The 17,671-nt window shown below is 38.6% G+C and overlaps 1 protein-coding gene across 1 annotated transcript in view; it reads right to left on the minus strand.

The window, feature by feature from the left end:
• LOC123512113 (corticotropin-releasing factor-binding protein-like) overlaps positions 1–17,671 on the minus strand; it is a 119,217-nt gene that overhangs the window by 7,112 nt on the left and 94,434 nt on the right. The window contains exons 5-6 of the mRNA XM_045268353.1: positions 7,127–7,302; positions 5,560–5,668 (exon numbers count right to left, since the gene is read on the minus strand). Coding sequence (XP_045124288.1) covers positions 5,560–5,668; positions 7,127–7,302 — 285 coding nt within the window. The remainder of the gene's footprint in view (positions 1–5,559; positions 5,669–7,126; positions 7,303–17,671) is intronic.

Consider the following 17,671-nt stretch of genomic DNA (forward strand, 5'->3'; position numbering starts at 1 on the left):
TGTAGGTTTAGACCATTTTATTGACATTAGAAAGAGTCTATGGAGGTTGGAAGATTAATGGCCACAGTCTTCACTACTTTAATCCCCCGCATGAGTTTCTGAAGCTGTAAAAAAAAAAAAAAATCACTAAATAGCAAGCAGAGTGAATATGGAAACGCGTCATGGTAGTGAAGGGGTTTTAAAAAAGAATAATGTCATACCATTTTCATATTCCTGTAACAAAATGAAAGGCACACAGATCCACATACTTTTCCTCGGAGCACCAAGGGACTAAACCAAGACGGTGGAAGGAAGAGGTGAAGTTCGGTGGTATCCCTTTCAAGTCACAAGTTTCCTCCCTCCTCACTTTGCATTCCTTTGTCTGTTGTTCTCCTACACTCCCACACTCTATCCTTCTCTCCATTGGGGCTTTTCTCTTTCTCCTCTGTTCTCTCCTCCAGTTTTGCCTTTTGGTGATTCGTGTGTTGTTCTTACGATTTATATACGTAGGTCTTGTACATTGATTATTGCCTCACTCCCCTTCTCTGCTGCGCCGGGAAGGGAAGGCTTGGCGGACTGGTGTTGGTGTTTCTCTATAAGCGTCTGATCAGCAGTGGGTATTATTCCGTGTCTTTGTGGGAGTTGTGGATGTTTATGTGTGTTTTTGTCTGTTTTGTCTCTCTCTCTCTCTCTCTCTCTCTCTCTCTCTCTCTCTCTCTCTCTCTCTCTCTCTCTCTCTCTCTCTCTCTCTCTCTCTCTCTCTCTCTCTCTCTCTCTCTCTCTCTCTCTCTCTCTCTCTCTCTCTCTCTATTTCAAGTAAAGAATATCGTAACATGTTTGAAGCGCAATTCCTGAGTTTCTATTTTTTTTACTTTCCCTTTTTTTCCCTTAGCCAGCTACCTCTCACCCAGAAAAATAAACAGTTAAACAAATAAGACACATTGAAATAATAATGGATGAATAAATAAACAAAGAAGACTTATAAGAAAATCGTTGCTGTGTTTTTAATCTATTTAGTATTGGGACACATTTTTACCAAGTGTTTTGGATGTGATTAGACTATTTAATTCACATTAGGAAGGATTTATGGAGGTGAGAAGATAAATGGCCACAGTCTTCATTATTTTAATCCCAACATAAGTTTCTGAAGGTGTATAAAATCACCAAATAGTAAGCAGAATGAATATAAAAACACGTCCTAGTACTGAAGAGGTTAAGTATGCATACAGCTTCACCCCGTCAAAGTACAGATGCAAGGAAGAGGTTAAAAGAAAGAAGAGCATGTGGAGACGAAGAAAAGATAGAAATATGAGAAGAAAAACACTAGTCGCGCAAACACACGCACGCACGAACTTGTGGGGAGAATATAATCAATCATTCACATTTTTATTTTATTTGTATAGTGAAGATTGGCGAATTTGAAACCAAGTAACACAGAGGAACGAAACATTTTGGTATTATTTTCTACTGTTATTCTTTATCTGTGTGTGTGTGTGTGTGTGTGTGTGTGTGTGTGTGTGTGTGTGTGTGTGTGTGTTTTTCTTCTTAAATTAGAGTAAAATCCTGCGTAGCTTTCACTTGATTATAGTTATTTTGTTTTTTTCTTGGTGCAGATCGATATTATATTATTATTTCTGTATCTTGAAGTGTCTGGTTGCATTTAATTTCTAGGAAGGACATATAGTGTGTGTGTGTGTGTGTGTGTGTGTGTGTGTGTGTGTGTGTGTGTGTGTGTGTGTGTGTGTGTGTGTGTGTCATCACTTGACATTTTCTCTTCCTTCTTGTATCTTTCACCTTTTTCGTCTTGCCTGGTAATTAATGGAGTTTATCATTCATTATCTATTTCACTGTTTCTTTGTCTTTCTTCCTCGTCTCTCTCTCTCTCTCTCTCTCTCTCTCTCTCTCTCTCTCTCTCTCTCTCTCTCTCTCTCTCTCTCTCTCTCTCTCTCTCTCTCTCTCTCTCTCTCTTGTCCTCGCTCACTTAAACATTTCAACATTTCCCTCTGCTTCTCCTTTATCATTCCCGTCTCTCACTTCCCTTTCAATTTGTCATTTCCTGTTTTTTACTCGTCCGTGTTCGTGTCTCATCTTTGTATTCGCTCTTCTTCTTATTTATATTATTATCTTTATCAGTCTTTCCCTCCCTCCTCCCTTCTTTCCTTCTCTGTCTCTCCTTCATGATCTTCTTTCTTCTTCATTGTCTTATTTCTTCTTCATTATCTTCGTCTTCTTTTTCATTATCTTCTTTCTTCTTCTTCATTATCTTCTTCTTCCATCATCCATCCTTCATCATCATCTTCTTTCTTCTTATTCCTACTTTCTTCTTTGTTCTTTCTTTTTTCTTTATCATCATCTTCATCATCTTCATTTTTTCTTCCCCCTCCTCCTCCTCCTCCTCCTCCTCCTCCTCCTCCTCCTCCTCCTCTCCCTCCCACAGGAATTAAGTTTGAGGGATCCTGCCCCGATCTCCTTGCCAAGTCCTTTCTGGAAACAATTATCGTTTCCCCTCCGACCTCGTTTCGTTTTCTTTCGCGGGTCTTAAGGGAGAGGGCCAAAAAATAAGGAATATAATCCAATTTGATTCCTTGAAAATATATAGAAGGTATTTGTTTCGTCCTTCTATTGTTTTTTTTTTTTCTTTTTCTTTTTCTTTTTTCTGATTTAATATTTTTTTATTTCTTTATTTTATGTTGGTGTATTTTTGTAGTTTTTTCTTATATTTTTTTTTAATTGTTTTTTTGTTTTAATTTGTATTTTTTTCTGATTATTTTTTTCTATTTTTTCTGATTTAATTTTTTTTTTTTTTGTTTTATTTTGCTATATTTTTCCTTTTGTTTTTCTTATTTATTTTTTTCTATTTATTTCTTTTAGTTTTCTGATTTAAATGTTTTTTTTTATATTTCTTTTTATTTTAGTATATTTTTCTGAGCTTTTTTCTTTTCTTTTTCTTTGTGGGGAATGGAAATGTAATGCCTCTGAAAATATTGTCTTAGTTTTTTTTTTTTTAATAGTATGTGGAGTGATATTGTTTGTTTCTCATTCTTCTTTTTTTTCCCTATTTTCATTATTTCTTGACTTTCTTCCTATTTTCCTGTTGATTTCTTGACCCAGTTCATTTATTATCTTCATATTCCTTTTTTTCATGTTTTCTTGTATCATCTTTATCATAACCTATTCTATCTTCTTCACTATCTGCTTCCCTTTCCACTAATCATATCAGCTGACCTATTTATTTTTCTTCAGTTTCTTCTTCCCTGCTTCTTCCTTTTTCTTTCTGATTTATTTGTTCCAAGTTCATTATTTTTTCCCTTTATTCTTCTCTTCTGTTGTCTATTTTTTCGCATCACCATTATCACCACCACTATATTTTTCTTCACTTTCTTCTTCTTCCTGCTATCCTTTTCATTCTCCTTTTCCTTTCTGATCTATCTGTTCATTATGTTTCCCTCTTATTCCTCTTTTCTATGTTTTTCTTCACTCTCACCTTTATGCTTCTTTCTTATTTTCAGCATTACTGTCGCAAATATGAGTCTTAGTTTTCCTTCATATTAATGAATGAACTAGATTAATTTTGCGGAAGGTAATCGTGAAAGTGTTGTAAATAGAAAGAGGGAATCACTCCTCCCGCTCCTCCTCCTTCTTGTCCGAATAATTAAACATGATATTATTATTATGATTATTTTGTATCTTTCTTCTTCCAGACAGATAAGTAGAGTTCAACGTAGGGTGAATAATAGAATCTCCTTTCATCCTTTCCTGTGAAAATTCCATGTCAGTTTTTCCACTCTGCATGGTACTTTTCCAAACTATTTTCCATGCCAGCGGTGGATGGAGGGAGTGGTGGGTAGGGAGGAGCCTTCTCCTGTACTGCCCTGTCTCTCTTATCTGTAGCTAGTTAGTAGTTGTTACCAAAAAGCGTCGAAATGACCAAGAGGTCTGTTGCTGTTTGGCTCTCCTTTGTATTCCTTCTCCTCTTCCTCCTCCACCTCCTCCTCCTCCTCCTCCTCCTCCTCCTCCTCCTCCTCCTCCTCCTCCTCCTCCTCTTTCTCTACTCTTCTCGTAAACTGGTCACTTCTTTTCCCATTATATTCTTACATCACCACTAATACCACCACCACCACCCCCAAGACTGAACGAGAGAAAGGAACCATCCAGCCTTCACTCATCTGTAGAAATTACGAGCCATTGTGAAGCTCAGGGTCGCTGTTGAAGGGAGTAAGCCAGTAATGCGCCTGGCTGCCCCTAACACTGCTCCACGAGGCAATACACTGAGTCTGCCTCGTCTGCTTGGTGTCTCTCGCCGCCCACCGCCTGTTTCGCCGCCCGCTTAGTATTATTGTGTGGCTCCTCAGCTCCTCATTGGGTAAGTACGTGTTTTTCTTTTGATCTTGTTTGTATTGGAAAGTTTTATATTCTTTGTGGTGGTTTTTAAGTGTTTTTTTTTTAAGGGATATTGTTTTTATTGATCTATTTTGTCATTATCTATTTGTTTATCCTTCGTCTATCTATTTTGTAATTATTATTTATTTATTTTTGTTTAGAATGTCAAGTTTGTTTTTTTCTTTCATTCTTTTTATCTATTTTGTTATCCTTATCTATTTGTTTTAGTGTTTTCGATTTTGGTGTGGCAAGTTTCAATGTTTTTTTTTTTATCATTTCATATCTATTTTGTTATCGTTTTTTTTTTATTTACTTATCATTTTCACTTTTGGAATGACAAGTTTGAGTGTTTGTTTATCCTATTTATCTATTTTGTTACCATTATTTATTTTTCCTATCATTTTCGGCTTTAGAATGGCAAGTTTGAGTATTTTCCCAACTTTTCCTTCCCTAATGACCGTCTCTTTTGAAGTATACGTATCTAAATAGAGTAAAGGTTTGGTCAAGTGAGGTCTGGCGAGGCGAGGAGGGTTGGGACAGATGAGACAAGGTGACAAAATGAGGTGAGGATAGCCAAGGTAAGGATAGGTCACAAGGAACACTCATAAGGTTACTGAACTACACCACACCAGATACAGTTAAGTGAGATGAGGTCGGACGAGGTAAGGATAGGTGAGGTGAGGTTAGAAATGATATACTGGTGTCTACGCTGTAACTAGACTAATACAGGTGATCTAAGGTGAAGTGGAGTGAGGTGAGGTCAGATATGGTAAGGACAGGTTAGGTTAGGTGAGGTTAGGTGAAGTTAGGAGTAATATTCTCACTTTTTGTTGGTGTCGAGGCCCCAAATAGACTAAGATAGGTGAATTTTGGTGAATTGAAGTGAGCTGAGGTTTAGACGAGGTAAGGACAGGCCAGGTAAGGTAAGGTGAGGTGAGGTGAGGTGAAGTTACAAACAATATACTTACGAGGGTTGGTGTCTAGGCCGTAACAAGATCAAGACAGGTGAACTAAGGTGAAGTGAAGTGAGGTGAGGTCAGACGAGATAGAGACAGATGATGTTACGAAAAATATACTCGCGATGGTTGGTGTCTAGGCCGCAAATAGACTAGGAGAGGTGTTAAGGTGAAATGAAGTGAGGTCAGGTCAGACGAGATAGAGACGGGTAAGGTCAGGTGAGGTTGCGAGAAATGTACTCACGGGGGTTGGTGTCTAGGCCGCAGATGGAGTCCTCCACTATCATATGGAGAGGATCGAGGCCCTGGCCGCCCCCGATCTGAACGAAGTCCTGCGCGCCCCTCTTGTGGCACTGAAAGAGAGACAGGAAAAAGACCCGTATTCAGAAACGCTTTGCTCTCTCACCATGACTATTTCCAAAGGCCGTAGAGACATATACCGGGTTTCTCAAGGATATTTCTCCTTTTAACCCCTTCAGTACAATAACGCGTTTCTATATTCATTCTGCTTACTATTTGGTGATTTTATACAGCTTCAAAAACTTATGTGGGAGATTAAAATAGTGAAGACTGTGGCCATTAATCTTCTGCCCTCCATAAACCCTTCTTAATGTCAATAAAATGGTCTAATCGTACACAAATCTCACGGTAAAAATGTGTCTCAGTACTGAAGGGAGTAATAACGTAGAAATGCTGTTAATCTGTCTCCAAAACCGTAAAAAAAAAACATCCTTAAAAACCCGTGTAACTTCAACTATAGCCGTTTGAAATAGTGGAGGTGGTGTGGAGGAGTGCTTCAGAATACTGGGCGGAGGAGGAGGAATAAAGCAAGGGGGAGGAAGTAAGAGGATGAGGATAACGGCAGAGGCTGTGTAGAGGAGGATTGAGGGAGAAAAGTAACGAAAGGAGAAGCGGCAAGGGGAAAAAAAGGAGAGAAAAGAAGAAGCAAGGAGAGGAAAGGATGAAAGGGACGCAGGAAGGAGGAAGAAAGACGGAGGTGGAAGCTCGAGGGAGGATTAGGGTGGAGGAGGAGAAAAGTGTGAAGGTGGAAGAGTGAGGATAAAAGTGGAGAGGGAGAGCAGTGGAAGATAAATGAGGTGGAAGTGTGTGGTTAGGGAAGGAAAAGTGCTTGACGAGGAGGACCAAGAGGAAAAGGAGGAAAAAGGAGGAAAAAATGAAAGAAAAAGAAAATAAGGAGATAGTGGAAATGTAACAATAATAATAATGATGATAATAATAATAATAATATAATAATAATAATAATAATAATAATAACAATACTTCAATACAAGTTCACAAAAAGAGAGAGAAGAAATACAAATGTTTGAATCCGGCAAAACTTTGACATTCCTATAGACAAGTTTGTAAAGTCTCTCTCTCTCTCTCTCTCTCTCTCTCTCTCTCTCTCTCTCTCTCTCTCTCTCTCTCTCTCTCTCTCTCACTTACCCTTTTCTTTTTTTACAATAGTTATTGCTATAAAACTTTTGATAATATTTCGTCGTTTTCTTTCAGTTTCTTATCACGTCTCTCTCTCTCTCTCTCTCTCTCTCTCTCTCTCTCTCTCTCTCTCTCTCTCTCTCTCTCTCTCTCTCTCTCTCTCTCTCTCTCTCTCTCTCTCTCTCTCTCTCTCTCTCTCTCACACACACACACACACACACACACACACACACACACACACACACACACACACACACACACACACACACAGCATTCCTTCTCACCACCCAACCAAACTAAATCAAACCATCTCATTCAAAACTCCCTCTCTCTCTCTCTCTCTCTCTCTCTCTCTCTCTCTCTCTCTCTCTTACCCTGCTGAGTACCCCCGTCTCGATGGCTCTGTTTGGCACGCTACCCACGACTCCCACCGCGAGCTGTACCAAGTTCACGGTGGCGGGGAATATTGTAGTCACGGAACAGTTCTGGCGGCGTCCGTGGTTTCTTAGAGTGTAGATTCCTGAGACGTCATCCACCAAGATGTTACAGGCTAGGGAGAGAGAGAGGAGAGGTTGTGGGTTAGTTGTGTAAAGAGAGTAAGGGGGGGTGGTTATGCTGGTTAGGTTATGGATTAGTTGTAGAGAGAGAGAGAGAGAGAGAGAGAGAGAAAGGGGTTATAGGAATGTAAGGTGTAGGAGTGAGAGGTAGATAGATGAATAAATAGATAGGTACATAGATAGATAGATAGATAGATAGTGATTGATTGATTGTCGTGGTAATAAGATATTCGTAATAACACTGACCAACAGTATTAATGAAGCCAATTGTACCTAACCAAACTTAAGCTAACTCTATTAATGAACACATTCTTACATAACCTAACCTAACCTTACTGATAGACTAATTATACCTAACCTAACCTATTCATGAGCGCACTGTTACCACTCTAGCTCCTAAGAAACTGTTACTACTCTCTAAAACTGTTACCACTCTCTAAAAAACTGTTACCACACTCCTAAACTGTTACCACTCTCTCTAAAAAAAACTGTTACCACTCTCTCCTAAAATGTTACCACTCTCTCTAAAAAACTGTTACCACTCTTTTAAACTGTTACCACTCTCTAAAGTTATTACCACTCTCTAAAACTGTTACCACTCTCTAAAACTGTTACCACTCTCTCTAAACTGTTACCACTCTCTCTAAAACTGTTACCACTCTCTAAAAACTGTTACCACTCTCTCTAAAACTGTTACCATTCTTTAAAACTCTTACCAATCTCCTAAAACTTCCTAAAACCTTCTTTAAAATTTCGGGACAAATGACACTCACGAACGAAGCCAAACACGAGAGACACAGTGACAGAGAGCACTTTTAAAATACCACTGCCGTTAAAAGCAAGCGATGGATGAGAGGCAAAATACAACACGAGCCTTGGTGACAGAAATACAGCAGCATAAAAAGTGGAAATTGAACTACGTATCATCATATTTCTCGTCACTCTTCCTCTCTCTCTCTCGCTCTCTGTGTGTCCAGTTTTCCTTTCGCTTTCCACGTGTCGCTCTAGCAATTCGTTTCGTGTCCAGCACATGCGCATTAAAGAAAACGTTAATATGAGCGTGAAATGAAAGAAAACTGAAGAAAATTGAGATGCTGATGTAGAAAGAAGCAGGGAAGTAATGGAAGGGGGTGGAGATGCGTGGGAAGGAGTAAAGAGGAGAATGGAAGAGAAAGAGAGAGAGGATAAGAAAAAATGAATGTAAAAAACTCCAAATGGAAGGAGGATTGCTAAGAAGGGAGGAAAGAAGACAAGAGGACATAAAGAAGTATTTTTCCTCGTAAGATGAATGTTTAATGAAGACATCAGGTTGGAGAAGAAATTAAGAAAAAGCAAAGAAAAATATACAGGAAATTTCTAAATGAGATGTGTGATATCTGATGAGAGAAAAAGATACTTGTTTTTTTCACCTTCTGTGTGTAAGAAAATATTGAAGAAAAAGATAAAAAGTAATGATTAAATAAAACGAGGAATGAGTTGATACGAAAAGAGAGAGAGAAAAAAAAACATACGATTTTTACACGTTTCTCTGTTCATTACTTTCTTTCCCATTCTCTCTTTCTCTTCTTTCTTTGTCCTCTTATTCTTTTCGCCCTACTTCTGTCATTCTCTTTTACATTGTACCTATCTCATCTCTCCTTTCTTTGCTTCTCTCTGTCATTCTATTCTATTAAAAGTATTCCATTTTCCATTCTTTCTTTCTATTCTATTAAACATATTCCATTTTCTTTTCTATTATTGGTATAACATTTTATCTTCCCTGTCTAGTTTCCCAATCTATCTTCGCCTCCCGACCAGCGATTCAGGCAACGGGAGGGAAAGAAGCGAACAATGAATGCAAATAGAGAATGAAAAATAGAAGAGGAAATGAGGCAGGAAAAAAAAAGAGAATAAAAAATGGACAGCTATTCCGCGTTTATTCTGGCTGACAGCGAGGCAAAGGAGGAGGAGGAGGAGGAGGAGGAGGAAGAGGAGGAGGAGGAGGAGGAGGAGGAATAGTGGTGATGATAGTGGTAATGCTGATATTAGTAAGATGAAGAAGCAAATATGAAAGAAATAAAAGGAAAAATTATAAAACTCACACACACATACACACACATCACCACCACCACCACCACCACCTGTTGCTATTACAAGAGGTGTTGTCGATGTAAGCCAAACAACACTTCATCACCGTGGCTGCAACACCTCCACCTGCCTTAATCTGGTGCTTTATGTGATGTGTGTGTGTGTGGTGACTTACTTGACTGAGTGAAGGTGGTGATGGTAGTGAGTGAATAGATGGTGATGAGAAAGTAATACGATGTGATGTATACTTGTAGCGGTGTTAGCAGTGGTGATGAGTCCCATTGGTGACAGGGACAGTTAATGGTGATGATTAGTAGTGGTGATGGTGGTGGTGAGAGGAAATAATGAGACAATGAATGATGGGTAATAATAGTGATGGTGGTGGTGATGACAGTGATGATGAAGTTAAAGTGTAACAAAATGGTGATGTTTGACTGCGGTGAAGGAAATGATGATAGTAAGAGGAATAATAATGATAAAATGATAGTGATGATGAGATGATGATGATGATGGGAATAAATAGTGAAAAAAATAGCAAAAAAAGAATAATGAGAATGCTGATGGAAAAGAATAATGATAACAGAATAAAGAGTAAATGTAGAATAGTGATGATGATGAAGATAGCGTGTGATGATAAAGATGACAATAGTGATGGAAATAGATGAGAGACAAGAGACACTGACGAGATGGCGATACACTTAATGACAGTGATATAATTAATAGCAGAAATGGTGATGAATGGTGACAGGAACAATGGGTGATGAATACTGGTGATGTGATTGACAGGTGGTGATGGCAGTGGTGATGGGAACAATAAGTAGTAATGGGTGTTTTCAGAATTCCCAGGTATTTAATCAAAAGCAAACACGAACAACTAATTAAACACACGAGCTTTACAATGAATCAATGGAAAATAAAAGTAAGCTGTTGTTTATTACTTGTTTACGTCGAATTGTTGTTTTTTGTTGCTGTTGATGTTGAGAAGGATAAAAAATAAGTCCTCTCTCTCTCTCTCTCTCTCTCTCTCTCTCTCTCTCTGGAAACTCTTTGAATCATTAGGTTCGAAACAATCTGACTCACTGAACCTATTGAGTGAACCCGAACCAGCTCACACAGGTCTTCCCTCCAGCTAATCCTTCTCTCCCTTCTCTCCCTTCCTTTCCTCTCTTTCCTTCCCTCTCTCCCTTGTTTTTCTTCTCTTCCTCTCTACCCTTCCTTATCTCTCTCTCTCTTTGGTTTACCTTTTTTCCCTTTCTCTTTTTTCTCTCTTGTTTTCTTTCTCTCTCCCTTGTTTTTCCTTCTCTCACCCCTTCTCTCCCTTTCTTCTCTCCATCCTTGACTTTTCTCCCTTCCCTCTCTCCTTATTTTCTCTTCCTTGCCTTCTCTCCCTTTTTTTTCATTTTTTGCATTCCTTCTCTCTCTCTCTTGCGTTTCTTTTCTCCCTCTCTTCCCTCTCTTCCTCGCCTTCCCTCTAATTTTCTCTCCCTTACATTCCTTCTCTCTTCCTCTTCCTCCTTCCTTCGTCTTTCATCCTCTCTCTCTCTCTCTCTCTCTCTCTCTCTCTCTCTCTCTCTCTCTCTCTCTCTCTCTCTCTCTCTCTCTCTCTCTCTCTCTCTCTCTCCTTCCTTCCCTTTTCTCTCCTTCCTTCCTTCCCTCCCTCACTTTCTCTCCCCTCCCTCTCTCTCTCTCTCTCTCTCCTCTCTCTCTCTCTCTCTCTCTCTCTCTCTCTCTCTCTCTCTCTCTCTCTCTCTCTCTCTCTCTCTCTCTCCCTCCCTCCCTCCCCAGTTTTGAGAAATTACCATAATTTTCATAAGCATAGAAATGAAAAGACTTCGCTGCCGAAATTTTGCGAAACTGTACGAAACTTTTGGGTGTTTTTTTTTATTCTTTTGTTTTCAAATTTTCATGCTTGCTAATTAAAAAAAGGAATTAAAATTAGGGATAGGAAAAAAATCGGTAGGGAAATTTAAGTATGAGAGAGAAGAAAAGAGTTATAATATTGAACTTAGTTGGGTTTATTATTTTTTTTCATTCTTTCTGAAAAAAAAGAAAATAGAAAGAAAGGATAGCAAGAGAGAGAGAGAGAGAGAGAAGTGTTATGATTTTGGAGTTAATTGCGTTATTTTTTTTTCTCATTCTTGCTTGCTGATCACAAAACAAGTAAAGGTAAAACAAGAAAATACAAAAATAGCCAGAATGTCTGTCAATAAGGGACTGGTGGAAACTTTAGTGGTGTTCTGATTAATTAAAGACTAAACTTATTGTCTTCTCATGAAAAAAAATAAATAAGACGAAAAAAAAAATGTAGAAAAGAAAAGTGTATGGTGAGGAAACAGGTGTAAATTTTGGGTCTCTCTCTCTCTCTCTCTCTCTCTCTCTCTCTCTCTCTCTCTCTCTCTCTCTCTCTCTCTCTCTCTCTCTCTCTCTCTCTCTCTCTCTCTCTCTCTCTCTTATTGCCTGGACGGTCAACACTGATTCATTCAACTGAACTTCAAATCGTGCTTCTGTTTGTAGAGAGAGAGAGAGAGAGAGAGAGAATCGTGCTTGAGTTTGTAAAGAGAGAGTGTGTGTGTGTGTGTGTGATGTGTGTGTGTGTGTGTATGTGTTTTCCTGAGGTTTCGAAATCTAATTGCTTCGAAACTGTTCCAATCACGGCCTCCATGAAGCTCCGAAATGATAGTAGAGGGGAGTCTTTCTCTCTCTCTCTCTCTCTCTCTCTCTCTCTCTCTCTCTCTCGTTGGATTGATCGCCGACCGTTTTACTCCGCGTCCTTCCTTCGTCTCTTTTTAATATCCACGGCTCACAAACTTTTTTTTCCTTAACTTTCTCTCTTTCTTTCTCTTTTTTTTTTTATCAATCCCTGGAGCTTTGAGTCAAAATAGAACGCAACTTTCTCTCTCTCTCTCTCTCTCTCTCTCTCTCTCTCTCTCTCTCTCTCTCTCTCTCTCTCTCTCTCTCTCTCTCTCTCTCTCTCTCTCTCTCTCTCTCTCTCTCTCTCTCTCTCTCTCTCGCACGCAGGTCAACCGAAAAGAAAAATCTGAAAAAAATATCTTACTCAAAAAACACTTCAAAACAACACTTCATATCTCTCTCTCTCTCTCTCTCTCTCTCTCTCTCTCTCTCTCTCTCTCTCTCTCTCTCTCTCTCTCTCTCACTTAAATTTAGTAAAAATACTTGATCTGACCTTTCTTTCACTCATTCTCATTTCAAAACTCTTCAATTACTTAAAGATTACTCTTCATTTGTTGTTCTACTCACTGACTCACTTAGAAATTGTATATAACACTTCGGAACACTTTAAAACTAACACTTGATCTATTTTCTCTATCACTTCAAAACGACACACTTTTAATCAGTCAAACAAAACACACACTTCAAAACGACACACTTTTAATCAGTCAAACAAAACACACTTACTTTATATATAAAACAAAGGAATTCAACTGTTCTTTCCCATTTTCTTACTTCAAACAAAAACAAAAACAACAACGGCAAGAAAAGCATTATTCACTCAGTCATTCAAAACACTTTAAAAACAAACACTTAAATTGTTCTCACTTAAAAAAAAAAATCACACACACACACTTACTTTAACACTAATAAAAGAATAACTTGACTGTTCTTTCCCTCTCTCACTTCAAACTTCTCCAAACATCAACAACAACAACAGCAACAGCAACAACAAAAATATATTCACTCTGTCACTCACTTACTTCAACAAACAATACTTAATCCATTTCCATCTCTCACTTCAAACTTCTTCAAACAACAACAACAACAACAACAACATTATTCACTCACTCACTTCAGCAAACAACACTTCATTTCTTTTCTCAATCACTTAAAAACAAAACATACACTTCAAAATACACAAGAAGATAAAACGATCTATTTTTTATCCACTCGCTTCAAACTTTTTAAAACGACAACATTATTCACTCACTCACTTCAACAAACAACACTTCACCTCTTTTCTCGATCACTTAGAAACAAAACACACATTTTAAAATACACAAAAATAAAACTTCATCTATTTTTCCTCTCTCACTTCAAACTTCTTCAAAAAACAACAACAATATTAGTCTCTCTCTCTCTCTCTCTCTCTCTCTCTCTCTCTCTCTCTCTCTCTCTCTCTCTCTCTCTCTCTCTCTCTCTCTCTCTCTCTCTCTCTCTCTTCAACAAACATAACTTAATCCTTTTTTTCTTAATCACACAAAAAAAAAACACTTTAAAAACACACAAACAAAAATCAAACCATTTATTCATCCATTCTCACTTCAAACTTCTTCAAACAACAACAACAACAACAACAACATTATCCACTCTCTCTCTCTCTCTCTCACTCACTTACAAAAAATTTCTCTAACGACTCTTTACCTAACAAACGAGACTTCGCTACCAGGAGGAGAGAAGCATCACGTGTCCTTGCCTTACCCATCGCCTCTCCCGGAGCTTGGAATCACTTTACACACTTCCCCAGCCCTTAATTCAGTTCCCCAGTGCATTTGTGAGAGGCGACACGATGCTGAAGGCGGCGCAGAGAGAGAGAGAGAGAGAGAGAGAGAGAGAGAGATTACACATAAATGATATAAAGACAACGAAAATAGATAAGGCGACGCAGAGAGAGAGATAGATAGATAGATAGATAAAGAGAGAGAGAGAGAGAGAGAGAGAGAGAGAGAGAGAGAGAGAGAGAGAGAATGACACTTAAAGAATATTAAGATAACGAAAGCAGAAACAAAAAAACTAGAAAGAAAATACCAAAATAAAACATACACGCAAAAAAAATGAGAAAATACCAGAGAGAGAGAGAGAGAGAGAGAGAGAGAGAGAGAGAGAGAGAGAGAGAGAGAGCACTTAATGATAGGAATTGGGTTGGGTTTGGTTAGGTATTTTTTATCAATCCCTGGAACTTTGAATCAAAATAGAACGCAGCTTTCTCTCTCTCTCTCTCTCTCTCTCTCTCTCTCTCTCTCTCTCTCTCTCTCTCTCTCTCTCTCTCTCTCTCTCTCTATTAGTGGGTTTGGCTAAGTTAGGTTTGGTTAAGTTTAGTCAAGTTAGGAGCGAAGTACTGAATATTAGAAACTGGTTAGGTTAGGATAGGTTAAGTTAGGGAAGGTTAGGTGAAGTTAGGTTTAGTGAAGTTAGGTTTGATTAAGTTAGGCTCCATTAAGTTAGGTTTGTTTAGGTTAGCTTTGGTTAGGTTGTGTTATAATAAACTAGATTTCATTAAGTTAGGTTACAGTAAATTTGGTTTCGTTATGTTAGGTTACAGTAAGTTATATTTTACTAAGTTACTTTTCATTGGGTTAGTTTCCATTAAGTTAAGTTTCATTTAGTTAAGTTTCATTCAGTTAGATATCATTCAGTTAGTTTTTATTGAGTTAGGTTACGTAAAGTTAGTTTTCATGAAGTTAGATTCCAATAAGTTAGGTCAGCATAACATTAACTTCTTTTAACACCAATTCTTCAGGTTATTAAGTTTCTAGACCATCACAAAAAAAAAAAAAAAAACTCCTCTTGAAACACCTACTAGTAATCTGCAACTTCAAAAAACAAAAATTCCTTATGATAACCCAGAGACTTTCAAAATACATACCCTTGGAAAATAAATAAATAAATAAATAAATAAAGCCATAAACGAGCCAGCAATATTTCAAAACTCTCAGAAAACAACACCAATACAAACCTGGACAGTTTCAAAATACAGAGCAGTGAAAATTTATCCACAGAAGCCAAAATGAGAGGAGGGAAAAGCGAGTACCAGATTGCTCAAGAGAGAGGAAACAGAGTAAGAGGAGGAGGAGGAGGAGGAGGAGGAGGAGGAAAGCAAAATCACTGAGCATTAGGCAGAGGATTATGTACAATGCTTGGAGGGAAAACCATAAGAGGAAGGGAAGGGAAGCTGTGTGTGTGTGTGTGTGTGTGTGTGTGTGTGTGTGTGTGTGTGTGTGTGTGTGTGTGACTGAATCAAGATAAAAAGCAAAAAAAAAGAAAAAAAGAGGTGCAGCTTATGAAGGGGAAATCTTGGGGTCTAAAATAAGGGATGGAAATACCTTGAGAGGGGAAGGGAAGAGGACAAAAACACGCTTGCTTTCGAAGAGGATAATGAGAGAGAAAGAGAAGAAGAAGGACAAGGAGGAGGAAGAGGAGGAAGATGCTAGATAGGGTAAAGGAAAGACGGAAAAGGAATGGAAAATAAGAAAGAGATAAGGCCAATTGGATGATGACCAGGAATAAGGAAGGAGAATAAAGGTGAAGATTAGCGAGGAGGAGACAAGGAGAGAAAGACGAGGGGAAGAAGGAAACGAGGAAGCAGGAGAAGAACATAGGGAAGACCAGTGAGAAGGAAAGGAAAGAAAGACATGGGGAATAAAGAGGGAAGGAATAAGACGATACAGAAGACCAATAATTAGGAGAGATAAGCAAGAGAAGAAGAAGAAGAAGAAGAGATGATGAAAGGAATATAGAAGAGAGAGAGAGAGAGAGAGAGAGAGAGAGAGAGAGAGAGAGAGAGAGAGAGAGAGAGAGAGAGAGAGAGAGAGAGAGAGAGAGAGAGAGAGAGAGAATAAACGATGGTGGAAAGTGAAAACGAAGAAAATTAATTATGTAGTAGTTTAAAAAGGAGAGTAGATGATAACGAAGAGGAGGAAGAAGAAGAAGAGAAAGAACAAGAAGAAAAAGAAAAGAAACCCCAAAAAACAATACTAAAACAAAAAAAAAACATGAGAGAGAGAGAGAGAGAGAGAGAGAGAGAGAGAGAGAGAGGCAGGAAATTGAAAAGAACAGAGAAGGACCAGGAGCGGAAGGGAAGGGAAGGGGAAGGAAGGGAAGGGAAGGGAAGGGAAGGATTTGGAGTGTGTGTAGAAGGCGTTAAAGATTAGTGGGACCTTCCACACTGTACAAAAAAAGAAAAAAGATAAAAGATAAGAAAAAAAACCATAACAAAACAAAAAAGGAAGATAGCAGCGAGGTGGGAAGAAACACATGGTCAGAGAGAGAGAGAGAGAGAGAGAGAGAGAGAGAGGTTTGTCAAAAGAGAAAATATACAAGTTAAAAAAATATCCAGGAAGTGAACGATATTCTCTCTCTTTCTCCCTGTTTGTGTGTGTGTGTGTGTGTGTGTGTGTGTGTGTGTGTGTGTGTGTGTTTACCTTAACAAGCAATTCAGGTTCCTTTTTTCTCTGTCCGCTTAATGAAGTTCCAGTAGTGATGAGCCTTTTAAGGGAGGAAGGGAACACTCACTGCAGATAATGCCTTCACAGTTTTTCGCTTTAAATCTTCCTTTTTCCCCATTTTCACGAGTATTGGGTTTCCTGTCAGAATTTTTTTTTTTTTATATACAAGCTGAGTTTTCTACTTATTCCACTTAGCGAGAGAGAGAGAGACTATACACTGTTTTAATTCATCTCTCTCTCTCTCTCTCTCTCTTACATCTGCCTTTCTTCTTGTTCTCCTTTCTTTTACTCTTAATCTTTCTCCTCTTCTTTGTCTGTCCTGTATATTTTTCTTCCCTCTTACTTCATTCTCTCATCTTTTATTCAACATCTTTCATTCCTGTCTATTTTCATCTTACTCCTTATCATCACATATTTTTCCTATCCCATGACTATATTCTCAGTTTCATCCCTTACCACCTCTATGTTTTCCTCCATTTATTGCCATCTAAAGCTGAAAGAACCGTAGAGTCACTTTCCGAACCAACAGTTTTTTTATTTTTTTATTTATACCATGTGGGCTTTTCACGGGAATTTATGGGCTAAAGGGGATACTTTTTGTGGTACCTCCTATTTCAAATTCCACCCGCTGAGGAAGCCCAACCTACACTCGGACCGTGGACAGGATTCGAACCCGTGCGCTTGGAGATCCCTCGGACCCCAAACCGTGCATGGTTTCACTGTACCACGGCGACCCTAAGTTACAAGAAGCAATGGAGTCAATAAAGAAAAAGCAGAGGAGGAAGTGAAACGAACCACAGTGACTCTCGTGACCACTATTAACTGTGTCTTACGATGCTCAGCTGTCAGTGCATGCTGTAAATCCTTGTTGTAGCAGCGCAGAGTATTTTACGGGTTTGGTGTTGCGTGTACAGCTCCTATATCTGCTCTTTCTTCATGTTCTCCTTCTTTTTCTCTTAATCCTTCCCGTTAAGTACCATGACGCGTTTCCATATTCACTCTGCTTACTATATGGTGATTTTATACAGCTTCGGAAACGTATGTGGGGTGATTGAAATAGTGAAGACTCCGGCCATTAATCTTCTGACCGCCATATACCCTTCCTAATGTCAATGAA

Source organism: Portunus trituberculatus, chromosome 32, assembly GCF_017591435.1.
Source record: "Portunus trituberculatus isolate SZX2019 chromosome 32, ASM1759143v1, whole genome shotgun sequence".
NCBI classification, from domain to species: domain Eukaryota; kingdom Metazoa; phylum Arthropoda; class Malacostraca; order Decapoda; family Portunidae; genus Portunus; species Portunus trituberculatus.